General features: G+C 40.6%; 1 protein-coding gene across 1 annotated transcript in view; it reads right to left on the bottom strand.

Moving 5' to 3' along the window:
* Window positions 1-20,283, bottom strand: part of LOC149316444 (PDZ domain-containing protein GIPC2-like) — a 43,707-nt gene extending 23,424 nt beyond the window's left edge. Inside the window, exons 1-2 of the mRNA XM_089515507.1 lie at window positions 19,996-20,283; window positions 3,006-3,191 (exon numbers count right to left, since the gene is read on the bottom strand). Coding sequence (XP_089371633.1) covers window positions 3,006-3,191; window positions 19,996-20,283 — 474 coding nt within the window. The remainder of the gene's footprint in view (window positions 1-3,005; window positions 3,192-19,995) is intronic.
* Between the last annotated feature and the right edge of the window lie 2,869 nt (window positions 20,284-23,152).

The raw sequence follows: 23,152 nt of genomic DNA, 5'->3' as shown, positions 1-23,152 counted from the left end.
TTAGCCATGATGTGGAGAGAGTCACTGTATGGCACTAATAAAGCCAAAAACAATAATTGCTAAGCACGCTGCAGTAAATATGATACAGATTCTTGTGACATCTTAAAGCCTGCTTATCATCAACATGCTGGAGGAGAAAAATCAGTGGCTACTTTGTTCAAGGGCTGTTTTTTGGAGGGGGGCTTTTGTGTCTTTCATTTTGCTTTGCTTTTTTTCAGTACCGATGGTTACTGTACAGGAGATGTGCCACCTTCCTCCTATAGTTCCCCCTGCACCTGCTGCAGAAGACCTACTGTGACCAGGAGATATCCTTTCTGCCTTTTTCCTAATGTGCCTACCTAATTTACCTAGGAAGGCTGCTGGAGAAGGCACAGGAGCAGAACACCGTTCTTACCCATACCTGTCTGTGTGCTTCTCTAACATCATCTAATGCCAAGCCAGCTCACCTCAGCCAAACCCCTTTGGAACACATTCTCCAGTCTCTAGTGACTCCCCATGGACCTAGCTCTCCCACTTACATCAGTCTCAATATACATTGCAAGTATAGGAACACAACCCTGACGTAAATTGAGACCACCTGTAAATCCAATTGTTGGTCCCTGTTATTTAGACTATTAAATCAATTTCTAAATGGCAAATAAAGACTGGGATGTTCCACTGATTCAATGGATCTACTCTAGTCAGGACTAAATTGGATTTAAACCTAAATTTACCCCTCAAAAAACCAGCAATAGTTATGCTAACTTCACTAATATTCTCTTAATGCTTAATAAGCTACTGAATATAAACAAAAGCCTATATCCAATGATAATACCAACTAAATAAGATGCACTGAAATGAATGGGACTTGTTAGTTGCAACTTTATCCTCTTTTATTTTAATAGTTATAATCTCTTTGGGACTAATAATAGATTTAATCCAAATGCATCATGGAGCAGTTGGTTGCCCTTTCTTTTAAACTACACTGAACCGGAACTATCTCTGTGAGAGACCATGTCCAAAAGGCAATAATAAATACAGACTGGTGTCTGAAAAATAGGTTCCATGACCAACAACTGGAAAAAGATGGGCATGTTTAGCACAGATGACAGATTAAAGGAAATCAAGATAGCTATCTTCAAATACTTGAAGGGCTAGCACACAGGACATGAAATAGATTTTCTGTATGGTTCCTGAGGGCAAGACTAGATCTAATTAGTTGAAATGATAAGAAAGCAGATTTTCATCAGACTAATGAGAAGACCTGCATGAAACTAGAAGAGACCGCCTCAGATAATGGCAGGCTATGCTTCACAAAAGCAATTTAAGAACAGCTGCATTGCAGATGGTTGAACTAAATGACTTAAAAAGGTCCCTTTCAATAGAAGGTCCTTTCTATGATTGTATTCAAACAGAAGTGACAGAATTATACTAGAGTGTCCCACTGGAAAGTATATGATGACTAGTTTTCTATGCAGTAAAACTGTAAAATGCGCAATCTCTTCCATACATGTTCTGAGGCAATACATTTCTGTTGAAAATGTGGACAAATCCATTTACAGATGTACCAAACATTAGCCTGATTGTTCATTTTTTAAAACCTTGAAATAATTCTAGGCTAATGAAAATGGCATATGAAACAAAATAAAAACAACTGTGCAACAAAATGCCATCAGTCCAAAAGAAGAACAACTATGCTGCTCAAAGTGCCCTTTTCTTTACCAAGATATGTGGACAGTTCCTTTTAAATGTCTCTGCTTTGCAGATCCTGCCTTAGATCTTCCATCAAAGTTGCGTACAATAAATCAATGCCCATGAAATTATGCAATTGTTCTATGCTCCCTTTATTGCGAATCCAGTTTGATCACACAGCTGCCCACTTGCTTGCTTTTTATTGCACTGGGATATAGGAAAGATGTAGCAATTATTTAGAATAAAGTGCTCCACACACGGACACATAGACACATGCCTTGTCCATCCTCAAGCAGTGTTACAAAACCAGAAGCAGGCTAAATATCCACATCCAAAACACTTGGTCAGTGTATCCACAGGAAAATATAAGTTCTGTACCTTAACTATTACCCAAAAAAGGAACTCTTCTCTGAGTAGAGGGATGAAAGGTGAGGTCTTTGTCGATCCTGGGAGAACCTAAAAGAAGCAGCAACACTCTCTACTCTCTCCACCATGGTGCCGCTTCTGGCCTCATTGAATGCCTGGACAGGAAAATGGCGGCAGTGGCAGTAGCTCTTTGGAGCTTCCCCTCAAAGAAGCACTGAAAGACTAGATGGAGTTGGTTCTTCTTTAAGCTTCTCTCAGGATGGACTAAGCTCTTGCCTTTCACCATTCTACTCAGAAAAAAGGGTGGTTCCTTTTTTGATAAGAGTTAATACTGTGCCTTTACTTTTACTTAAAAAGGAACCATCCCCTTCTCTGAGTAGAGTGATGAGAGGCCTTTTTAAATGGCTGGGTGGGGAAATGGTGGCAGCAGTGGCAGAGGCAACTGGTCCCCTGAGTGGGCACTGGTGCTTTCCTCTCTTCACATAATGACCCTTCACTTATCTACAGGTCATATTAAAATTCATAATTTTGGTCCCCAAACCTGCTCTCGAGTTATACATGAAGTCAACTTATACGTGAGTATATACAGTAAAAGTGAGGCAGTTTATTTGTTTACTTATTTAAATTATATCACACTTTTTTTGCTGGCACCAGACCCATGTAACTCACAACAAATTAAAACAAAGTACAGCCTTAAAAACTACTAATACAAAAGTTTTAAAACAATTATATGAAGAATTCTAATAAAAGCACATAGCAAAAATAAGCACTTACAACAGGATTTCAGCCCATTTATGTCACGATATGAATACCTCATTTTCACATTCATACCATTCTCTTTTGGATGTGGGCTGTTTTCCATAGTGTCACCTCTACATCATTCTTGGTAACAGAGAATCGCTGAAATAATTTTGCTACTCCATTTCTGCCCAGACATTTCACACACTCATGTATTCCATCATCATTACCTTTATGAATGCACATCCATTTCCATTGTCAGTAATAGTAAGTCCAAGTGAATCCTCAGATTTGAAAACTTCCACTTCCTTTTTTATTCCTTTTATATGAGCAAATATAAAATCTTCAAGACCAATCTGGACTCCTAAGAGCTTGTTCATATCAATTTTGTGGGTATTCAAAGTGCAAAACATTATCTACAAGACAAGAGGGGAAATGTATATTATTCATTTTTGCAGAAACAGCCATTCACAATGAAAAACATTCTCCCTTGACATCACAGGATGGCCTGTATATTGGTCTCAAGGCAACAGATTCAGGTTGTAGTATCTGGTATGCAGAATCTCCATAGCTGTGCAACTGTGTCAAATCTGAGACCCTTTACTGAAATGAAAACTCGTTGCAAAAGCCATTCCATAAAGAAAGTCAGCATCTCTCCAAACTACAGGACTATTTCAGGATCTATCACAGGCTATAAATTTGAGGAAGTAACTGGCAAAACCAGTTGCTTAAGAAAACCCTATGAAATTCATGGGGTTGCCGTAAGTCAACAGGCAACTTGAAGGTTCATGCACACACACATCACATGGAAGCAGAAATAGGATTGTGTATATGCTGACTAGGGCTACTAGAACTCAGGGTCTGGCCCTGAGTCTCTGGGTTTCATGGGACATCTCCAAACAGGAGACAAGGGTACACCTCAGTTCCAGGCAAGACAAAAGGGCTATAAGCAAATCTCCAAAATAGGTCCTTACAGAAAGAGAATCAATATCTGGCGAAGTCTATAAAGCGCTAATCTGTTTTAGAATCTCTAGTCTCCAGGCAAGAGACAAAGAAGTCAGTTTGCAAAAAGGTGGCCATTCCTTAAAAAAAAGACAGGGGAAAAAAACAGTAATGGCAAAATTTGATAGTGGGAGTATAAGTGAAGGAAGTACAGAAAAATAACAGTGACTTCCTACCTCATTTCAGTATTCCTTTGAGCAAGGCTGATTGCTATTTGAGGTTTTACTATTTAAATAGAAGTGATTTTGCTGGTGTGAGGTAGGAATAAAGCAGGGCCAGGTGTCCCAGAGCAAAAAGGGCCCTATAAGCGGTATAAATGGTAACGTTGTTCAATCTTAAGTCAAGCAACGGACTGCTTTGGATAAATTCAGTATAATTTTGATACTCCTGCCCATGTCTCTTCCAACCAAAGTGTACTGACTGTACTGGAAATAAACCACTGTCTGATTTTACAGTTTATAACTATAAGATCTAACCAGAATTTGGCCTGAAATGCAATTGCTGTTTGGGGTAGGTGGTTACCAGATATGCTCTCAGGATGCATATATTTTTATCATCTTCATTATCATCATTTATTTATGGTCATAGACCAAAATTCACTATTTTTCATTCATTTAAGTTACATATATGAACTCATACATGTACTGGGAATGCAAACCTAGAAAAATCTTTGACTTCATTGGTTTCTGTCATCTGCACAAACATAGGAGGCAAAATGGGCAAAATTATGGAACTCACCAGAATTAAAGCATATATAATGATCATATTGAGAAACAACTCCATAATTGAAAACTCCATATTGAGAAACAACTCTAGAGTGGATAACACAAAGAACTAGTGAATAACACAAATAACTAGCTACTAAAACAGTTGCCTCACAAAACTGTAAGTCTAGGAGGAATCTAAAATCCAGACTGTTATTATAAGGACTGAGACTGGCATAGAGGTACTAGACTTCTTTTTAAAATAATATTATTAGTAGTTTTCAAAATTAAAAAAACACCATACATATTTACACAGACAATAACATAAACCTAAATGCGTAAGCACTTACAACCACAAAAAAGGACATCAATCCTTACAACGTATACTATATCCCCTTTCTCCCTCTCTACCACTCATTAAACCAAGACTTCCCTCTTTCCTCTAACTGCCACTGAAATATGTACAGTGGGCAGTGGGTCTTTGGTGTCTGCTGGGGTTTTGGTTCCAACACTCCCTGTGGATACCAAAATCCATGGATGCTCAAGTCCCATTAAATATAAGGGTGTTGTAAAATAGTGTATAAAATGGCAAAATCAAGGTTTGCTTTTTGGAATGTATATATACATGTACTGTATTAATATTTTCAAGCCCTGGATGTTTGAATCCATGACCAATTGTATTCCATTTTCTCCTCCCTACATTATTTTATCCTTATTTATTTTTCATTAATTATCTATCATAGTGTGTGTGTGTGTGTGTGTGTGTGTGTGTTACGTACCTTCAAATTGTTTCAGACTTATGATGAACCCATCACAGGGTTTTCTTGGCAAGTTTTCTCAGGGAGGGGGTTGCCATTGCCATCTTCTAAGGCTGAGAGAGTGTGACTTGCTCAAGGTTACCCAGTGGGTTTACATGGCCAAGTCAGGATTCAAACCCAGGTCTCCAGAGTTGTAGTCCAACACTCAAACCACACATGGCACTGGCTCACAGGTTATACACTTTTTTTTCCTATATCTAAAAACATTACTGTCTAAATGTTAAATCCCATAATTGTAATATCTGTCTGTACATGGAGGAATTAGACTTCAACTGCAAGCAGTGGCAAGATTGGGAGCTATGCAAGTAGGGGGCAGAGCTTCTCAATAGGCGAGATAACGGATGATTTGGGAAGCTGGAAGGGCCAAGGGCTGGAAAAATGGCTTTGTGGGCTGAATGGTGGTCCCAGGGATCCACTCAGATGCACAGAATATTCAATTTTTTCTCTTCCTCTGTGACTGACACAGACACTCTTTCAAAAATTATTTCAGTTCAGCCTCCCACTTCGGCTTGCCCTAGTGTCAACGCAATCAATGCCTTCCCAAAATATTGGGTAGAACTCAGAAATGTTACTGAAAATAGCTAAAGAGTTACCACAGTCTTTACTTTACAAATGGATAGTGCATCAACTATAAGTGTTCTTGGAGGATGCATTAGTAACACTGTATTAATATAGCATTTTAAAAGAGGCTTATAATTTTCCAATCCATTAAAAATAGAAAAATAAACCCACAAATTGCTCTCAGTAAGCCTCAAAATAATGTGTATGTTTCTTTTTCTCAATAAAGAGTAAACACTGATTATTGTGGGCTCAGCAGCAATTGAGGCTCTACTTAGCAATAATGACATATCCTGGGATAAAACAGGCCACAACTTGTATTGGTTACAACTGAACTAACCAGTCCAATGCAGAGATTGGCATGCTCTGAAACAAGGCATCGGTCAATCCTCCTGGCAACTGATGGGACAGAATCACCCATGTTTTCAGAAGGGCAACCAGTTCACCCAAGCCACCTTCTGGAATGACAGGTGTGGGATTCCACATGGGCAGAAACCACTACGTGGCTCCTCTGCTACCCAAGGTGAGCATAATCCCAGTTCTCATAAGGGGACCTCAACCACATCAGAAGGACACAGAGGCCCCATCTCTCAGCAACAAAATCAGGGCCCCATGCTAAAACCTCTCAAAAATATGATAAAATTAAAGATTTATTACAATTCAAATGTGCCACAAAAGAAAGCCCCCAAATCATTAACAGGAAAACAAAGAAAGGCAGCAAAGGGAAAAATATCCAAAACTGACTAGTGAGGGGAGCACCAGATTGAAACCTCTGTTTCTGGCTTTTCCAGTCCCACTTGGATGAACCTTATTGGCTGTTTTTTTTTTTACTCTTCCTTGGAGCCCATGGAAAATTCTCAGCCTCAACGGAATATACAAATGTTATTTCCCAGTAAGGTGGGTAAAGTTGTTGCATCAAGAACATCGGTGTTCAAATAAATTGGTGTTCAAGGAAAACATACATCATTATGCACTTGTCACTACTACAAGTAAGAATGATGTATTTTTCAAAGATATGGCTCTTAATTTGTTCCAGTATAAAAAGAGAAGAATAAAGGAACCCTCTCTCTAACTTGAGAACTAACCAATTTATTTCAGCATAAGCTTTCATGGACAACAGCCCATTTTTCAGATGCTTGGTCTGTAAGTCAACAAAAGCTTATGCTGAATTGAATTGGCTAGAATCATATAATCATAAAATTGTAGAGTTGGAAGATATCACAAGGGCCATCCAGTCCAACTACATTCTGCCATGCAGGAAATCACAATCAAAGCATCCCCGACAGATGGCCATCAAGCCTCTGTTTAAAGACTTCCAAGGAGGGAGACTCCTAGTCTTAAAGGTGACACAGAATTCCTTTCTCTTTACTAGTCTGCTGCTAATGTCATTAATTGTTTGACTTACTTCCAGGCTCTAGTACTTGAATAGCTTCCTCTATGGCCTAAATGCTGTTTTCAGACCTAATGCCATACCTGTAATCTAGTATCTGAATGCAGTGGGGCATAGAATGAAGCCATAAGATATCCAGACTGTCCAGTTCTATAACTCTTCTTTAAATTATTTACTGTTCTTGCGATACTCAAACCCAAGTTTTAATTGCCTCCAAAATCACAGTATAAAAATCCAAGTAACATTTCCTCCCATTCTCTTTAGAATTAGGAAGCTTTTCTTTGGGTATCCTATGCCTCTTACAAACATAATTGAGTCATAGCATGAGTTTCTCTATATATACAACAAGTATAATTTCCATGTCACTAGAAAGTAGAGTTTGTAAAGTTACTTTTAAGAAGAATAAATACAATGATATGATGAAGACACCTATAACTGAGTGTCCCAGATCATCATCCTGTCGCTGATCAGCTATAGATGACTTCGGTATGACATTATATCAACTCTCCATAAAAGTAACTTTACAGACTCTGCTAGAAAGTACTGCTAGATTGCCTGACCTTGTTAAACTTTAAAAACAAGTCTTTATTGCTGTTGAAAGTAATGCTTCAACCAAGGACTTTCATCTGCAATAAACTTTGTACTTCCTGGAGTGAATCATAAAACTTTGGTGTGGTTTTAGATTTCACTTACAGTAATACAAAGAAGGTCCCATTAAAAATCAGTTATGTTAAACTACTTTAAATGAGAACAAAGCTGTGCACACATTGGCAAAAAGAGAGAGCAGTGCTTAATATCAAGTGCATGCCATTGTACAATTATATTGGGCAATTTATAGCCTACTACAGCTTGCTTACATGTAGGCTGTGTGCCAGTGTATAATGCCACACATGAAGAACAACCTGCACCTTTCATTTTTGCCCACTTCTTAAGTCAAACTGTGTTTCACCCTTTCTATGCTTATCAAAACTGATTGTAATCAATTGCCAAACATTAATTAGGTTAGGTCATCGTCTGTCAGAAAAGTAGCAACTTCATATGTCAAGAGATACTAAAACTTTTTTTCAGAGCAGTGGCCATGTTAATCCATTACAACAGAAACAAAGTGTTTTGTGACTTCTTAAAGCCTAATGAATTTATGATGGTATGAACTGTGAAATATTTTTTTTAATCGAGGTACTCGATGAAACTTTATGATTTCTTTATGATTTTTTAATTTAATTTATAGCAATAGCAAGCAATATATCAAGTACAATTCTGTACTGCTTATGAGTGAACTGGCACTCCCTAAGAGGTTTACAATATGTAACCCAACAAGCTGTGTACCCATTTTACCAACCTATGATACGATGGAGATCTGAGTGTATCCTGGAGTCCTGCCTGAGATCAAAGTCACAACCTTGTGGCTGTGAGTGGCTGCAGTGCTGGCATTTAACAAATGCACCACCAGGCAATGTATACTCTGCTTTTCTTTCAATATGGGGTCCAATGTGGTTTTCTTTACAATGGTTTGGATTCTTTAAGCTTATGGGGGGAAAGGAGCAATGTAAGAGGAGAAATGATAGACGGGTATAAAAAATATACAGGATGCTGAGCAAGTGGAAAGGTGGGAGCTTCTCTCCCGCTCTACTGATATAGGAATACATAATCTTCCCCCTCCAGTATCAGAGAGGGTGTGTCCCTGTATTGGAAGCTCAAATGGGAGGGTGATGTTTAAGGTTTGTCATATTAACAGCGTGACCAGTTTTTATCCATACTCTAGGTATGCCACCTGGTACCTATTTGGATCATTAGTTTGCCTGGCCTTTAAAGTTTCAATAATAACAATGATAATAATAATAATAGCAGGTGCCTAGATTCTGTAGCAGCTCAGTTATGTACTATATTTCTAGTCAATTCTATGTCCAATTGTTTTGCAAGAAACAAATCTGCTCCTACTTTTTCAGTGCTTTTGGTGAATGAGTGAATTTTCACACGTATGAACTATATTATTTACAAAGTAATAATTGTAGATGTGCCTTGTAATCTCTCAATTCCCCTTTCCAGGGTTAACAATTCAGGATTTAATAGACTGAATGTACATACTTGCACATTACCAAAACTTCAATGTAGATTGACTTTGAAGATTTAGGAGGGGAAATAACATTTTACAAATTAGCAAACAATAGTTGTTATGAGTTGTTAAAAAGGAAAAACCACATTTACCATTTATTTTCCATTAGTTTAGGATTGTGTAATATAAAGTGTACTCTCTCACATTAAAACAATAAAAAGCAAAATCATTTCAAATATGAGCCATTTCCACTTCTTAGAGCTATAATCAACACAAGTTGACTTCAAATGAGCATTAATAGTTTAAGAATGGCTGGCTCAATATGAAATTATTTTATTGCTATTTTTGTAGGTCACTTTTATGTTAATTTAAATGTACTTTTAATTGTTTTATTATATTTTGCATGCTGTTTCTGGAAAAAAACTTCTATTTCCCCCCCTTAAAATGATTTTGAATACATTGCTTGTTATAATGGTAAATGTGATCATTCATAGAAGGAAAGACATATATTTATACGAAATATCCACAAGTTTTAGATATAAACTAGAATGAAAAGCCATTGTAAGTCTTTTTTTGTACTTGGTCTGGCAGAGAAAGAAAAAAGCATTCCTCTATATGGCTTACACATGGAATGTATATTTCTTTCTCAGAAATTTTAATCCGTAATCAGTTAATACAAAGATTTTCATGTGATTAAAGCTTTATAGCCGTGACAAAAATGTGGCTCTATGTTTCTCCATCTCCAATAAAATATTCATGAACAAAGGGTCGCAACATAAGCCCCTTAGTCCAAGCTTCTCAGATATTAGTGTTGCTAAGCCTCATAATTTTGTCTAAGAAAATCACAACATTCCTGTCCCTTTTCCTATGAAATAAAGGATATTTTTCCTTAAAGGAAAAGCCTCATAACTTTCACCTTGTCTCATAACTGGTTTCACACCTTTGCTAGATAAAACTGGCAGGAGAAAAGAAATGTGATATCTAGAAATATGAGACCACAAAACTCTATTTAGAACTACAGCTGGGCAGTACATACAGACTGCAGCCTCCACCTCCAGACAGTTTTATGCCATCTCCCTCTATAAAGACATCAGTCCATGTAGAACTTTAATCATTCCCCCCCTCCCCATTTCTACGTAAGACAGGAATGCCAATGTAGCAAAACATTTTCCTCTGCGTTCCCAAAAAGTAATTCAAATTCCAAAGGAGTTTGACAACAAAAAAGTAGCACAAAAGTAAAGCATAATACAGTCAGCCCTCCATATGCACAGATTTATTATCCACAGATTCAACCATCCACAGCTTGAAAATATTTAATATATATATATAAATTCCAAAAAGCAAACCTTGATTTTGCCATTTTATATAAAGGACATCATTTTACTATCCCACTGAGATTTTGGTATCCACAGGGGTCCTGGAACCAAACTACAGTGGATACCAAGGGCCCACTGTAGTTATACGTAAGTCCCCATACTGAGCATATATTCTCCTTTTTTTCCCCATAGTTTACCCCTCTTGGCTAAGGGATGGAATATATATCAAAGGGCAGGGTCACACATCACAATATGTTAGATTTTCCAAAAAATATTTAAGAAATAGCTCGTTGTGAACAAACAAGCATGTTAGTGCATGTTGCTCAGTCTTAACATGTTGCCTCCTCCTGCCAACAGTAAAAACAAGCCAGAGGATCTCTGGCTGGAAATCATATGCATGCAGAAATCATGCTATGCATGCATGACCAAAAAGTCACAATTGTACAATAGATGTATTCTCTTAATAGCATTGGGAGCAGAGCTGAGCAAACAGCATGTGCATCTGTTTTTACAAACTGTACATTTTGGTTATGCATACTATACTTTACATAGTGATTACACATTGTGATTGTGGATCCTATAGTTTATCTTGTGACTGCATTTTGTGGTTGTGCAGTGTGCACTGTGATTACATACTGTGGTTGTGCATCCTATATTTCCCATTATGATTTGGCATCCCACACTTTACATGGTGATTACACATTGTGGTTGTGCATCTTATACATTGCATTGAGATTGTGTATTGTGCTGTGTTCTTCAAAATATTGCTATTCTGCATGTGCATTGCACAGAGCTGCTGTGGCATATGTGGGTATTAACACTATGCTAATGGACTGTTAGACTGAGGCCAATATCTGTGGTTTGTTTAAAGTAGTGATTCCAAAACTCTGGCCTTCCAGATGTTTTGGACTTCAGCGCCCAGAATCCCAGACTATAGGCCATGATGGACAGGCTTCTGGGAGTTGAAGTCCAAAACACCTGAAGCATAATATATGGCTTGTTCCACTCCTAGCAAACTAGAATCATAAACCAGGGTTGTGTCTTGGTTCATGTTGGTGGGAAATCCTATTTAAGACACCAAACTAAACCAACAAATAACAGAAAGGCCCTGACTTGTTTAACCACTCCTGCTGGCAGGGGAGCTATGCAGGAGTGATCAAGCGGTGTACAACATCACAGCTGCTATTTGCTCAAGATAGAATTCAAAAACATTCTAGCTTAAATGATGTAGAGATCAGGGTGATGTGTTCAGTGAAAGTTGTAATTGATCATTCTGACTCTATAAAATCCCTGGCTGGCATCCTGTGTTGCAGAATTCTGTGTTGCAGTCATAAATCCTACACATTCACTATCCTACATAGTCACAGTCCACCTTTAATAGCCAGAAGCCCACTTTAACAGCCAGAAGCTGCACCAGGCGAATGAGGTCCATTCAGTTTCTGAACAAGGTGCGAACAGAATGCATTTCCCCTCTTGCCAAGGAGCAAGGCTGCAACACTCAGAAGCAGGATCCCTGTTGCAATTCCTTGTTGCAACCTAACTCTTTGACGGGAGAAGGCAGAAAATATCCTATTTCTTGCATCCCAATCAGCAGCTGAACAAACACTCTTTACCCAATGTAGCTGCTGGCTTGGGGGCGGCTGGGCCAGGAGATATTACTGTATTTTGCTACACATATACTGTATAACTAAGTAGCCAATGCAGACTATTGGTTGGTGCCTGTTAATTTTACTGTCAGTGAAAACAAGTCGAGAGCTATACACAGTGAAAATAAGCAACCAATGCAAATAAATGTATTTAAAAACAGAATATAATTTTAAACCTTTTCCAAAGAATTCTAGACTGCTGAAAATTATTATTATATGTAATAATGCCATGTTTGAATGAGTGAATTAAATGAATAACTGAATAATTCCACTATTTCCAACATAAAAAGCATTACACAATTTAGGCTCTTGACATCCACTGGAGTTTGGTTTCAGAACCCTCCTCGAGTACCAAAATCCATGGATACTCAAATCCCTTTATATACAATGGCATAGTAAAACTGTGTCCCTTACATAAAATGTCAAAATCTAGATTTGCTTTTTTGGAATTTATATATTTTTTAAAAAGCATACCTAGATTTTCAAGCTGTGGATGGTTGAATCTGTGGATACAGAATCTGTGGATACAGAGAGCTGACTGTATTAAAGTTCACTAAAGACTGTTCCAGATTGGTCTAAAGAAGTCTGAGCTCTCATAATATAGTTCCTTGGATGTTAATGGTTGTTGTTGCTTCTGGATCTACTCATTCCTCTGTTTTAGTGGGCTGCCTGTAATTATTTCTTGGATCTGGCTACTACAGTATAAGCTTGGCTAAGTCTAGATGCAACCCACTTTGCCCCTAGCATCCATCAGTGGCACAAGTCTGTTGGAATAAAAACTATAACACTTGACAGCAGAATGCAGCACAGAATATACTCCTTTTAGTAAAGAATTCCAACCATGCAGGCAATATAAAGCAGAAGCCTTGTTCTTATTACAGATTCTATTTAATAAAGTAGACTCTCTGTCCCACATCTCAGGCAACAGGGGACAAACCTATGCTGTTTAGGTCTTTAAAGGTGTGTATTACTACCCTGAATTGGGCCTGGAGCAAGGGCATAACCATGGTGTTCAGGGGATAGGGACCATACTGGGTGACATCTTGGGAAGGTGGCACCTGGTGTACTGGTCAAACTGAGCTGCCTTCGCATGTGACGGCTCTGCTGACTGGCTGGGAAAGCAAGTCTCCTCCTTCTCCTGTTTGCCCAGCAGGACCCAGAAAGGCTGTGGGGTGGCAGGAGCAACCACTGGTAGGACTCAGCTGCCTTTCGGGTCTGGCAGCTCTGCTGGTTAGGCAGTAAAAAGAGTCTTCTCCCTTTGCTGCCTGGCCAGCAGCTTCCCCAGACCCAAAAAGACAGCATGGTAGCAACAGCAGCCCACTCTACCAGCGGCCATCAGAAGGAGTGGGCTGCCTTCTGGTTCTGGTGACTCTGCTGGCTGAGCAATAGAATCCCTCCTTTTGCCATGCAGCCAGTAGCTCCGCCAGACTCAGAAAAGGCTGCTGAAGGGGGAGGGAATTTTTAAAAAATGATTTGCATTATGTCAAATATACTAGGTATGCCACTGGCTTGGAAAACTTTTTAGTGTCCAATGCTGTTGAGTTAGAACAGATATTATATGCTTCCTGAACCCTCCTTCTACACGGAGACACATGAAGTATGTATTACTAGTGTCCACTTTCTCATTCAAGTGGTTCATGAGTGGAAGCTTCTCAAAAATCCTAATATTTAGACTGAGACAAAAAAGAAACTGAGAGTTTACAAATATATTTAAACCTATCATATCCTAGTATCAACAGGCAATGATGGATTTCTAGCCTAAGATTTCATAGGCACAGTTCAATTCATCAGATCCTAGTATTAATCTGTGTAACTTCCAATCTCAATCTCTGCTCTTAGCTCACTATATGTCCCCTTATCTCCACAGTGTTTCCAAAAGCACTGGAAAACATAACCATTACTTTTTAAAAAAAAAATGCCTTGAAATACATTTATATGACAGATTTTTCTAATATAAGGAACATCAGTTGGCCAGGTTTCTTTTTTTCATCTAATTTCTTATTTTAAAATCCCATTGCCAGAATTCCAGAAGTTAATTCCATTTTAGCTTTGGAGGATCCAACTCATACTTCTCTTAATAGAAAGCAAACAAAGTCCTTCTTTAATTCACTTTCATCTATGCCCTTCTTACAGATATTGTAAAAGACTCATGGAACTAGAGCACATACATACTTCAGAAGGAATTTCTGCTGACTCAACATTGTCCCCTCCTTTTGTTGTTACTCCCAGTGCAGCCTCCTTTAAAAATGTTTGGTTCATCATCCGTCTCTGGACAAGCCATACTGCTAAGAGTTTTGTTCTGCAGTTCTAGCATTTCCCTTCTTATATTGACTGCAACTTCCTGTAGACCACTATCCACCTTATGGCTTGGCTAGGGACTGATGATGAATCCACCTTTTTAAAACAGTAATTGCTTACCATCATGAAGGAAGAAAAAAAGTTCTGGGTTTATTATTACTAGCTGCTTGTAGCTAAGATTGAGCAGGTCTTCGGGGCAGACAAGTTAACAGAATTGAGCAGAAATGCCCCCAAACACAAAAGGGCTAGAGTACATAACTTAATATTACGATATAAAGAAAAAGTCCATTATAACTAGTACGTTCAGACTCTAAAGTTATCTAACTGCATCACTGCTCAATAAATTATTGTCCAATAATTTAAACTGTGTCAACACTAACCAGCATGAAAATATATATTCCCATTAATGGGAGTAATTTGAACTTGAAGTGGAGAGTATTTCACATCTAAGGCTTTAATTGATTTTACTTCCATTTAACGGCTAACACGTCTAAATAATACTGTAGAATGCTGTAAAACGTGCAACTTAACATGTATATTTCTACAACATATTCAACAACAGCATTCACAGATAACGCAAAAAGTGCAAGAGAAGCTTTGCTTGTATTCTTATTGTGTATGTGTAATAAATGCTAACTTTCTTTTAAAATAAAAAAAAAACTAAAAATGAAGCACTGGTCAAATAGGAGACAGGATGAGATGCTGACTGCAAGAGCTGTTTGTCGTAAGGTCAGGAATAAATCACACGAGACACAGACAGATAATCAATGGAGGCAGAGGACACAGGCACAAGTCCAACAAGAAATGGAGATGATGAAGCCAGGTATGTAGAGGAATGGAAACAATACTGCTTAATTATCTAATGGATGGAGTACCTAGGTAGATTGATTTCCACAATATGTCCAATCTCACCTTTATAAAGAATTAGTGACATGTTAGTAAATGACATGCTCCCCACAAGGTCTGTTTTCTCTCAGCTACAGCAGTCTCTCTCAGCTACAGCAATCAAACCACAATATTTTGACTAATGACAGAAAACATGGACAGGGGAAAAGGGTGGATGTACTCACTGCCCTTTGAGAAAAAAATAAACAGATTTACAAACACATGCATACCTTACTATGAACAATAATTCTGAAATCTGAGTCACCCAATAAAAGTCTCCTGTTAATTCAAATAAGCAAAACAAATGAGAGTTTAGTTATTTTATTGTAAATTGAGCTGTCAACACGAATCCATAGCAATGGTTTTTTTAATAGCGTGGATCCAATATTTGAGCCCATCTATAATATGTGGTGATGCCTCTGAAAAGTCAAAGCAGAGATACTACAATAACAAAATTCAGCAAACCAATAGTGGAAAACTAGTAGTTAAAAAGTAATAATGGTAAAGTTTTTTAAAAAATGAACAAAAGAATGCTATTAAAAACACAAAGATAAAACAGTTTGAAACATTTAAAACATAAAAATTGTGCAGCACACTCCATTAAAAGTACCTTCTGCTGCATGAATTAAGAGCCAATGGCTGTAATGCACTGCAAGTGTCCAACATATATTCTTAGAACCAAACAAGAGTGATAGTGGCAGTCATGTATGTTTAAATACTAACCTATTATGTTCAAAAAGGAGGTGTAATATATGAAATATACTGACTGAACAGCAGATACTAGTTTGGGTGCCTTGCCTCCAATGTGACATAACTAGACATTTCCTCATGCAATGGAACCTCTCCTTGCTTTCGTCCCTGCAGCAACCCTACAGTCCAGACCCAAAATTGCTCCAGAAGTCCCCAAAACGAACATCCAAACAGATCTGAGAGTTTGCAGGAACAGAGAGAGGTAAACCAGCTTCTCCAGTAGTATCCATTCCACTAGTAAATATTTTCATCGCATACAGCTTTGTATTCTGTCTTGGCTGAAGTGAAAAGCACGGGTGAGTGAATTCTGCACTATGTATCCACATCACTTGTCCTTTTTGCTTTTGATCTGACCCCAACTCCCTATTTCTACATGATTGGAGAACCTCTGTTCAGCCCTATTCAACAACACTTATTTGTTATACAAACCTAATGGTCTGAAACCAATTTAACCAAAAATAGCTGCCCACACTGAAAAACTATTATAATTAATGGTATAATTAAAAGGAATGTTTGAAGAATGAAGTTGGCTTCAGCTGCTTTCTGGTTTGTCTCCTGGATTTTTAAAACAAGTAATGAGAACTATATCCAGTCAGAATTATTGGTGTACAACAGTAAATTTCTAGTTAAATTGCTTGTTAATGAGCTAGGCAACTGTCCGTCCCTTTTAATTAAATTAAAAGGGATGGACAGTTTTAAATTAAATTAATTAAATGTAATTAAGTTAATTAAGTTTTCCTGCTAATTAAGCAGGAAAAGTAATAATAAGAACCGCTCCATTCTGTGCACTGAAAACTGCTGGCATGGTAGTATTTGCAATGCTCAAAACCATGTCTGGTGTGAAATAACTTTTGCAATTCTTTGTCACTCAGGAAAACTTCACTGTCTTTCAAAGGCCGTATTGTTCTTCATGATAATAAAGAAGAGATACTATTGTGACAAGCTGCAATGCCGAGGGAAAACGATCCGTGTAGTCGGGAGTATAATTACACATCTTCAGACTTGCTCCTTTTTCAAACGCTTCAAGCTACACAAACAGGACAACCACAACAACTTGGATAAAGGAAGAAAATTATGCAGTTTGCCATTTGCAACCTTGACTGAAGTTTTGTAAACTTTAAAGAAAATTGTCCTTTCCCAGAAATTTGAATAATGCCATCATAAAAAGGAACTATATTTTATTCAGAACAACTGCTGGAGGACTCATCGAGCTATTGGACAGGAAAAGGCAATGCACCTCAAATATTAAGAAACCATTAACAGAGGGGAAAGTGTTTATTATACCACTTATGTCTCTGAGGGAGATAAAACCATTATTTGGGTCTCTGTTCACGCATCATAATGATTTTGGTTGTCTCCGAACAGCTCTACTGTTCAGTAGATCAAGACTTAAGTCTGATATAAAGCCATGTGTGACATTTGCACTTGATACACTTAAAATTATTATTCACATTTCTAAATTTGCTCCCAGTTCTAACCAGAATCCTCACTTCATCCAGACATATAGAGTAAAAGTATGTAGGGATGTCCAAATTTTTACCCTTTTAGATCCCCACATAGAAAAAAAAAAGGAATTACAAATGATGGCATCCTGGAATATTACACACAATTCACATGCGATCCAGAAGGCATTTTTCCCCACACAAGTGATTTCCTTACACCTTAAAAGACCAGGATCAGAAGCAATGTCAGGAAAAAAGAGAAAAGGGGAGGCTGCAATTTGAAGTGAGTTTACTTAGAAGTAAAATCTCTCTTGAATGTTGTAGAAATTACTTCCAAAGAGGCACATTATGAATGCAGCAACAGAGTTTTGCTGGATGCTGTGCAACATTCCTGAGCTTGTGTTTTTCTGTACTGATCCTAACAACACCTTGAGCTGCTGTTTGGTAATATCAGATGGGCAAGTATCACAGAAACACAGTACTGACCTATAGTAAACACAAAGAAATTCACTCCTCCTCTGCTCAGAGACACCTTTTTTTCCCCAACCAAGCTTTTGTCTTTGTTTGAACTCTGCATCTGCACTGCAGAAATAATGCATTTTGACACCACTTTAACTGCCATGGCTCATTGTTATGGGATTCTGGGATTTGTAGTTCTGTGAGATGTTTAGCCTTCTCAGTCTGAGAGCTCTGGTACCACAACAAACCTACAAATCCCAGGATCCCATAGGATGAAGCCATGGAAGTTAAGGTAGTGTCAAACTAGATTATTTCTGCAGTGTGGATTCAGCCTAAGAGAGTTTATCCCTGAGGATTAGTGGACCGTTTCCCCCTAAAATACCTTAAGCTTTCATGTGAAGGATGGATAGCCTAGGATAGAGAGCAGGTGAAATGCTCATAAATTAGGGCAATTCAATGTACTCCTCCAATTCCTCCATTAGAAAAGGAAAGCAATCCCCAGGCTTAGATGTATGTGGACTTTGGCTTCTGAGCAGATGAAAAAGGCTTGTTTTTCTCTTAATCCGCACAGCCTGCTCCCATATTTAGATGGAGAAAAATGTTGGAGCCAGACCCTACTGTTTCCTATTTGTTCTTGTGTGTTTATGACTTACGACGACCCTAAGGCAAGCCTTGATACCAAGTGAGGTGTGATGGTTTAAGCCTTGGACTACGAATCTAGCCTGAAGACCAGGATTCGAATCCCAGCTGTGTAAACCCACTGGGCGACCTTAGACAAGTCACACTCTCTCGGCCTCAGAGGATGGCCATGGCAAACCCTCTCTGAAGAAACTTGTCAAGAAACTTCCCACAATAGGTCCATCTTAGGAAATGAATTGATGGCACACAACAACAACAACAACAAGCCAAAGCTATCATGGAGTTTTCTTGGCAAGCTTCTTCAGGGAGGGATTGCCTTTGTCATTGCATCTCTGAGGCTGAGAGAGTGTGACATCCCCAAGATCCCCCAGTGGGTTTCCATGGGTGAGTGGGAATTCGAACCCTGGCCTCCCAGGGTCCCACTTCAATGTTCAAACCACACTTGCTCTTGTTTTCCTATAAACTGGAGCAAACCACCCTGCAGTTGGCTGCATACCCCAAACCAGTAGCACATACTGGCTGCCCACCTGGCCCTTCACACATGATGCCTGGGTGACACCTGGGCTGCATCCTCACTGCAGAAATAACCTGGTTTGACACCGCTTTAACTGCCATGGCTCCATACTATGGAATCCTTGGAACAGTAGTTTGTTGTGGCACCAGAGTTTCTTGAGGGCTGGAATGCAAAGCCAGTCAAGACAAGTAACAGCATAATAATAATCCCCACATCTGTACTGCAGAAATAATCCAGTCTGACACCGCTTTAACCGCCATGGCGCAACGCTACGTAATCCTGGGATGTGTAGTTTGGTGAGATATGTAACCTTCTCTGTCAGAGAGCTCTGGTGCCCCAACAAACTCCACTTCTCCATATTCCATAAGGAGCCACAGCAGTTGAAGCAGTCTCAAACTGGATCATTTCTGGAAGTGAGGATGCAGCCCTAGAAAGAGTCTCTCTCCAAGGAGCACAAAATGAAGTGGCCAAAGGTTTCCCTCAGGGGTCCTCAGCAGGGTGACCACCAGACACGTCCTCCTTTTCCAGGACATGTCCTCCATGTCATCCTTCTGTCCAGGAGGAATTCCCAAATGCCCTCCATTTGGAGCAGGACTAAGGAGCATGAATTCTTTAAGCTTTTGTCCAGGAAAAACAACAAACAAACAAACATCAAACTGCAACTCCCAGAATTCCAGAGCGTTAAAGCGGTGCCAAAGCGGGTTATTTCCCCAGTGTGGCTGCGCTGCACCCTTGACCCTCCTTACCTCCTCGGGGGCGATGTAGAAGGCGGCGGCTATCTTGGCATAGAGCTCCCTGACGCTGGCGAAGCCCTCGACCCTCCCGGTGGGGCTGCCGTGGGCCAGCTGCGTGTGGAAGACCAGGCGGACGGGGGGCCCCGCCGAGGCACCGGCACCAGCCCCAGCCCCAGCCTCCCCTCTCCCTGCTCCTGCTCCTCCGTTGCCATGGCTGGCCAAGGGGGCCTCGCCCTCCACCAGCGTCGCCCTCGCCTCCTTGGGCTGCCCTCGCCTCTTCCCCCTCAGGCCCAGAGGCATGGCGCTGCTGGCCCCAGAGCAGCCAAGAGAGACTAGAGAGAGGGAGAACCACCTGCTGCTGCTGCTGCAGCCTCTGCTCCAGTCTCCTCCTCCTCCTCCTCCGGCTCTGCCCAGAGAGAGAGAGGCCCCCAGCAGCCAATAGGTGGCAGCAGCCAGGAAGGGAGCCATTGGGCCCCTCTCCTCCTCCTCCTGGGACTCTAGAATGGGCTCACAGACAAGGCCCAGGACTAGGCCTCACCTCTGGGCATCCCCTTTGCCCTAGGCTACACCTGGTGGTTACTATCATAGCTTATTATGAAGAGAGAGAGAATGAATTATGATCCCGACTCCAGTGGCCATAGCCCAGTACTCCCTCATGTCTGGGCATCTCTTTTGCCTATTATTATAATCATATTTTATTATATATATATATATATATATATATATATATATACACACACACACACACACACACACACACACACACACTCCCAAATAGAGTGGCCATAGCCCAGCCCTTCATGTCTGGGCATCTCTTTTGCCTGTTATTATATATATATAAAAAATGAATATATGTTCCAAGTTTTTATCCTGGCTAGAGTGACGCTAGCCCAGTCCTCATCTCTGGGTCTCTTATTTGCCTGTGAGCCCTGGTGGGTGGCACAGTGGTTAAATGCCTGCACTGCAGCCACTCACTCACAAACCACGCAATCTGTGAGTTCAATACCAGCCAGGGTCTCCTGGTTGACTCTGCCTGGCATCCTTCTGTAGGTTGCTAAAATGAGTACCTAGCTCATTGGGGGCAATTAGCTCACTCTTTGTAAACAGCTTAGTACATTGGTAAGTGGTATAGAAATGTCCTTGCTCTTGCTAGTGTACAATTTATTGTAATTGTTGTTGTTGTGTGCCTTCGTTTCCAGTTTATGGCAAAAGGTATTGAGCAGTCACATGTTGTCAGTGTCCTCCTCCTCTCCCCTTGATTATCCCCAACAACCTGCTCTTCTTTTCTTTCTCCTTTCTTTTTAAAAATCATATTAAACATACCTCCAGAATTGCTTTAATTTTTTAAAAATATTTTTTAATATATATTTTTATTAGATCAAGATATTACAGATTCCAAACAAAATTACGGATTATACAGATAAACAATTATACATTCTTGATCATATAGTTTTTTAAATTTTTCTACCCCCCAATACTTTGAAACCCCCCCTTCTCTGCCATATCTTACACTGAATCTGTCAATGAGTTGCAATCAAGCTTCATTTATCCTTGTTCCTGAAAGATACAATAAAACTGCTGATCCTACATTATCATTACATTTCACTTTTCACATAATCATATATTTTTTTCCATTTTTCTTCCCAGTCATCGGACCATTTGTCCTTTCTTAATAGTGTTAGTTTGTCCAATTGTACCATACTCAACCATTTCTCCAACCAATCTTGCGTTGTTGGAGCACTTTTATCTTTCCAGCGTTTGGCGTAACATAACCTTGCCGCCGTAAAAGCATACAACAAAAACTTCAGATTAATACGTTCACCTTTATCTTCTAGTACAGGGGTAGGCAACCTTTTTGAGTCGGGGGCCGGGTTGCTGTCCCTCAGACAACTGGGGGGCCGAAGCCGGAGGGTGGAGCTTCCACCCTCCGGGGGCGGAGCTGCACATGGGGGTGGAGCTTCCACCCTCTGGGGTGGAGCCACATGCCAGGGCGGAGCTTCCACTATCCGGGGGCAGAGCCACATGTCAGGAGCGGAGTTTCCACCCTCCAGGGGCGGAGCTGCATAATATTTGCAAGAAGCTACTAGGGCCGGCAATGCCATAACACAGGAAAAACGCATGCACACTGTCTCAACCCACAAAAGAGCAAGCAAGTCCATGTGGAGGGATTTTACAAAGAGAATACCAAAGGAGAACAACAACAATAATAAGAGCAATATTTGCAAGAATGGAAGCAACTAGGCAAGGCCACAAAACAGCAAAAAATGCATGCCACTGTCTCAACCCACTTTCTTTCTCTCCCTTCCACCCTCCCTATCACTCCCACCTTCTCACCTTTTCTCTCTCTCTCTTCTCCTCTCCCTCCCTCCCTCTCCTCTCCCTCTCACCTTTTCTCTCTCTCTTCTCCCCTCCCTCCCACCCACCCTCTCCCTCCCACCCACCCTCTCCCTCCCACCCACCCTTTCTCTCTCTCTCCTCCCCTCCCTCCCTCCCTCTCTTTCCTCTCCCTCCCACCCTTTCTCTCTCTCTCTCTCTCCTCCCCTCCCTCCCTCTCTCTTCTCTCCCTCCCACTCTCTCTCTCTCTCCTCCTCCCCTCCCTCCCTCTCTCTCTCTCTGCCTCCTCCTCCTTCCCCCCCCTCCATTTATAGGAGGGAGGAGGGCGGGGCCAGGAGGGAGGTGGGCGGGGCCAGGAGGGAGGTGGGCAGGGCCCATTTGAAGGCCCGGTGCGGCTCCTGGAGCCCCGATTCAGGGCTCCAGATGCCGCATCAGGCCTCCCAGGGGCCCGGTGAGGCTGCTGAAGCCCCGTTTCAGGGCTTCGGCTGCCGCATTGGGCCTCCCAGAGGCCCGGTGCGGCTCCTGGAGCCCCGTTTCAGGGCTCCAGAGGCCGCATCGGGCCTCCCAATGGGCGCCGCCATTTTGCCCTTCAAAATGGCGGCGAAGTCTCACGCGGCCTTTATGGTCGCGCGAGACTTTGCCGCCATTTTGAAAGGCAAAATGGCAGCTGGAGCGGCCGAAATCAGCGGCGATTTCGGCGGCAGGAGGGAGTGGGGGCCGGCAGAAAGGCGCCCGCGGGCCGCATCCGGCCCGCAGGCTGGAGGTTGCCGACCCCTGTTCTAGTATATTTAACAGGAAAACCTCAGGCTTAAAATTAATTTTAATCTGTAAATTT

This window comes from Sceloporus occidentalis, unplaced genomic scaffold (assembly GCF_023333645.1).
Source record: "Sceloporus occidentalis isolate IW3139 unplaced genomic scaffold, rSceOcc1.0.p SCAF_3, whole genome shotgun sequence".
In the NCBI taxonomy this organism is placed as follows: Eukaryota; Metazoa; Chordata; class Lepidosauria; order Squamata; family Phrynosomatidae; genus Sceloporus; species Sceloporus occidentalis.
Note: the sequence above shows the minus strand (reverse complement) of the source record. Positions and strands in the feature narration are given on the sequence as shown.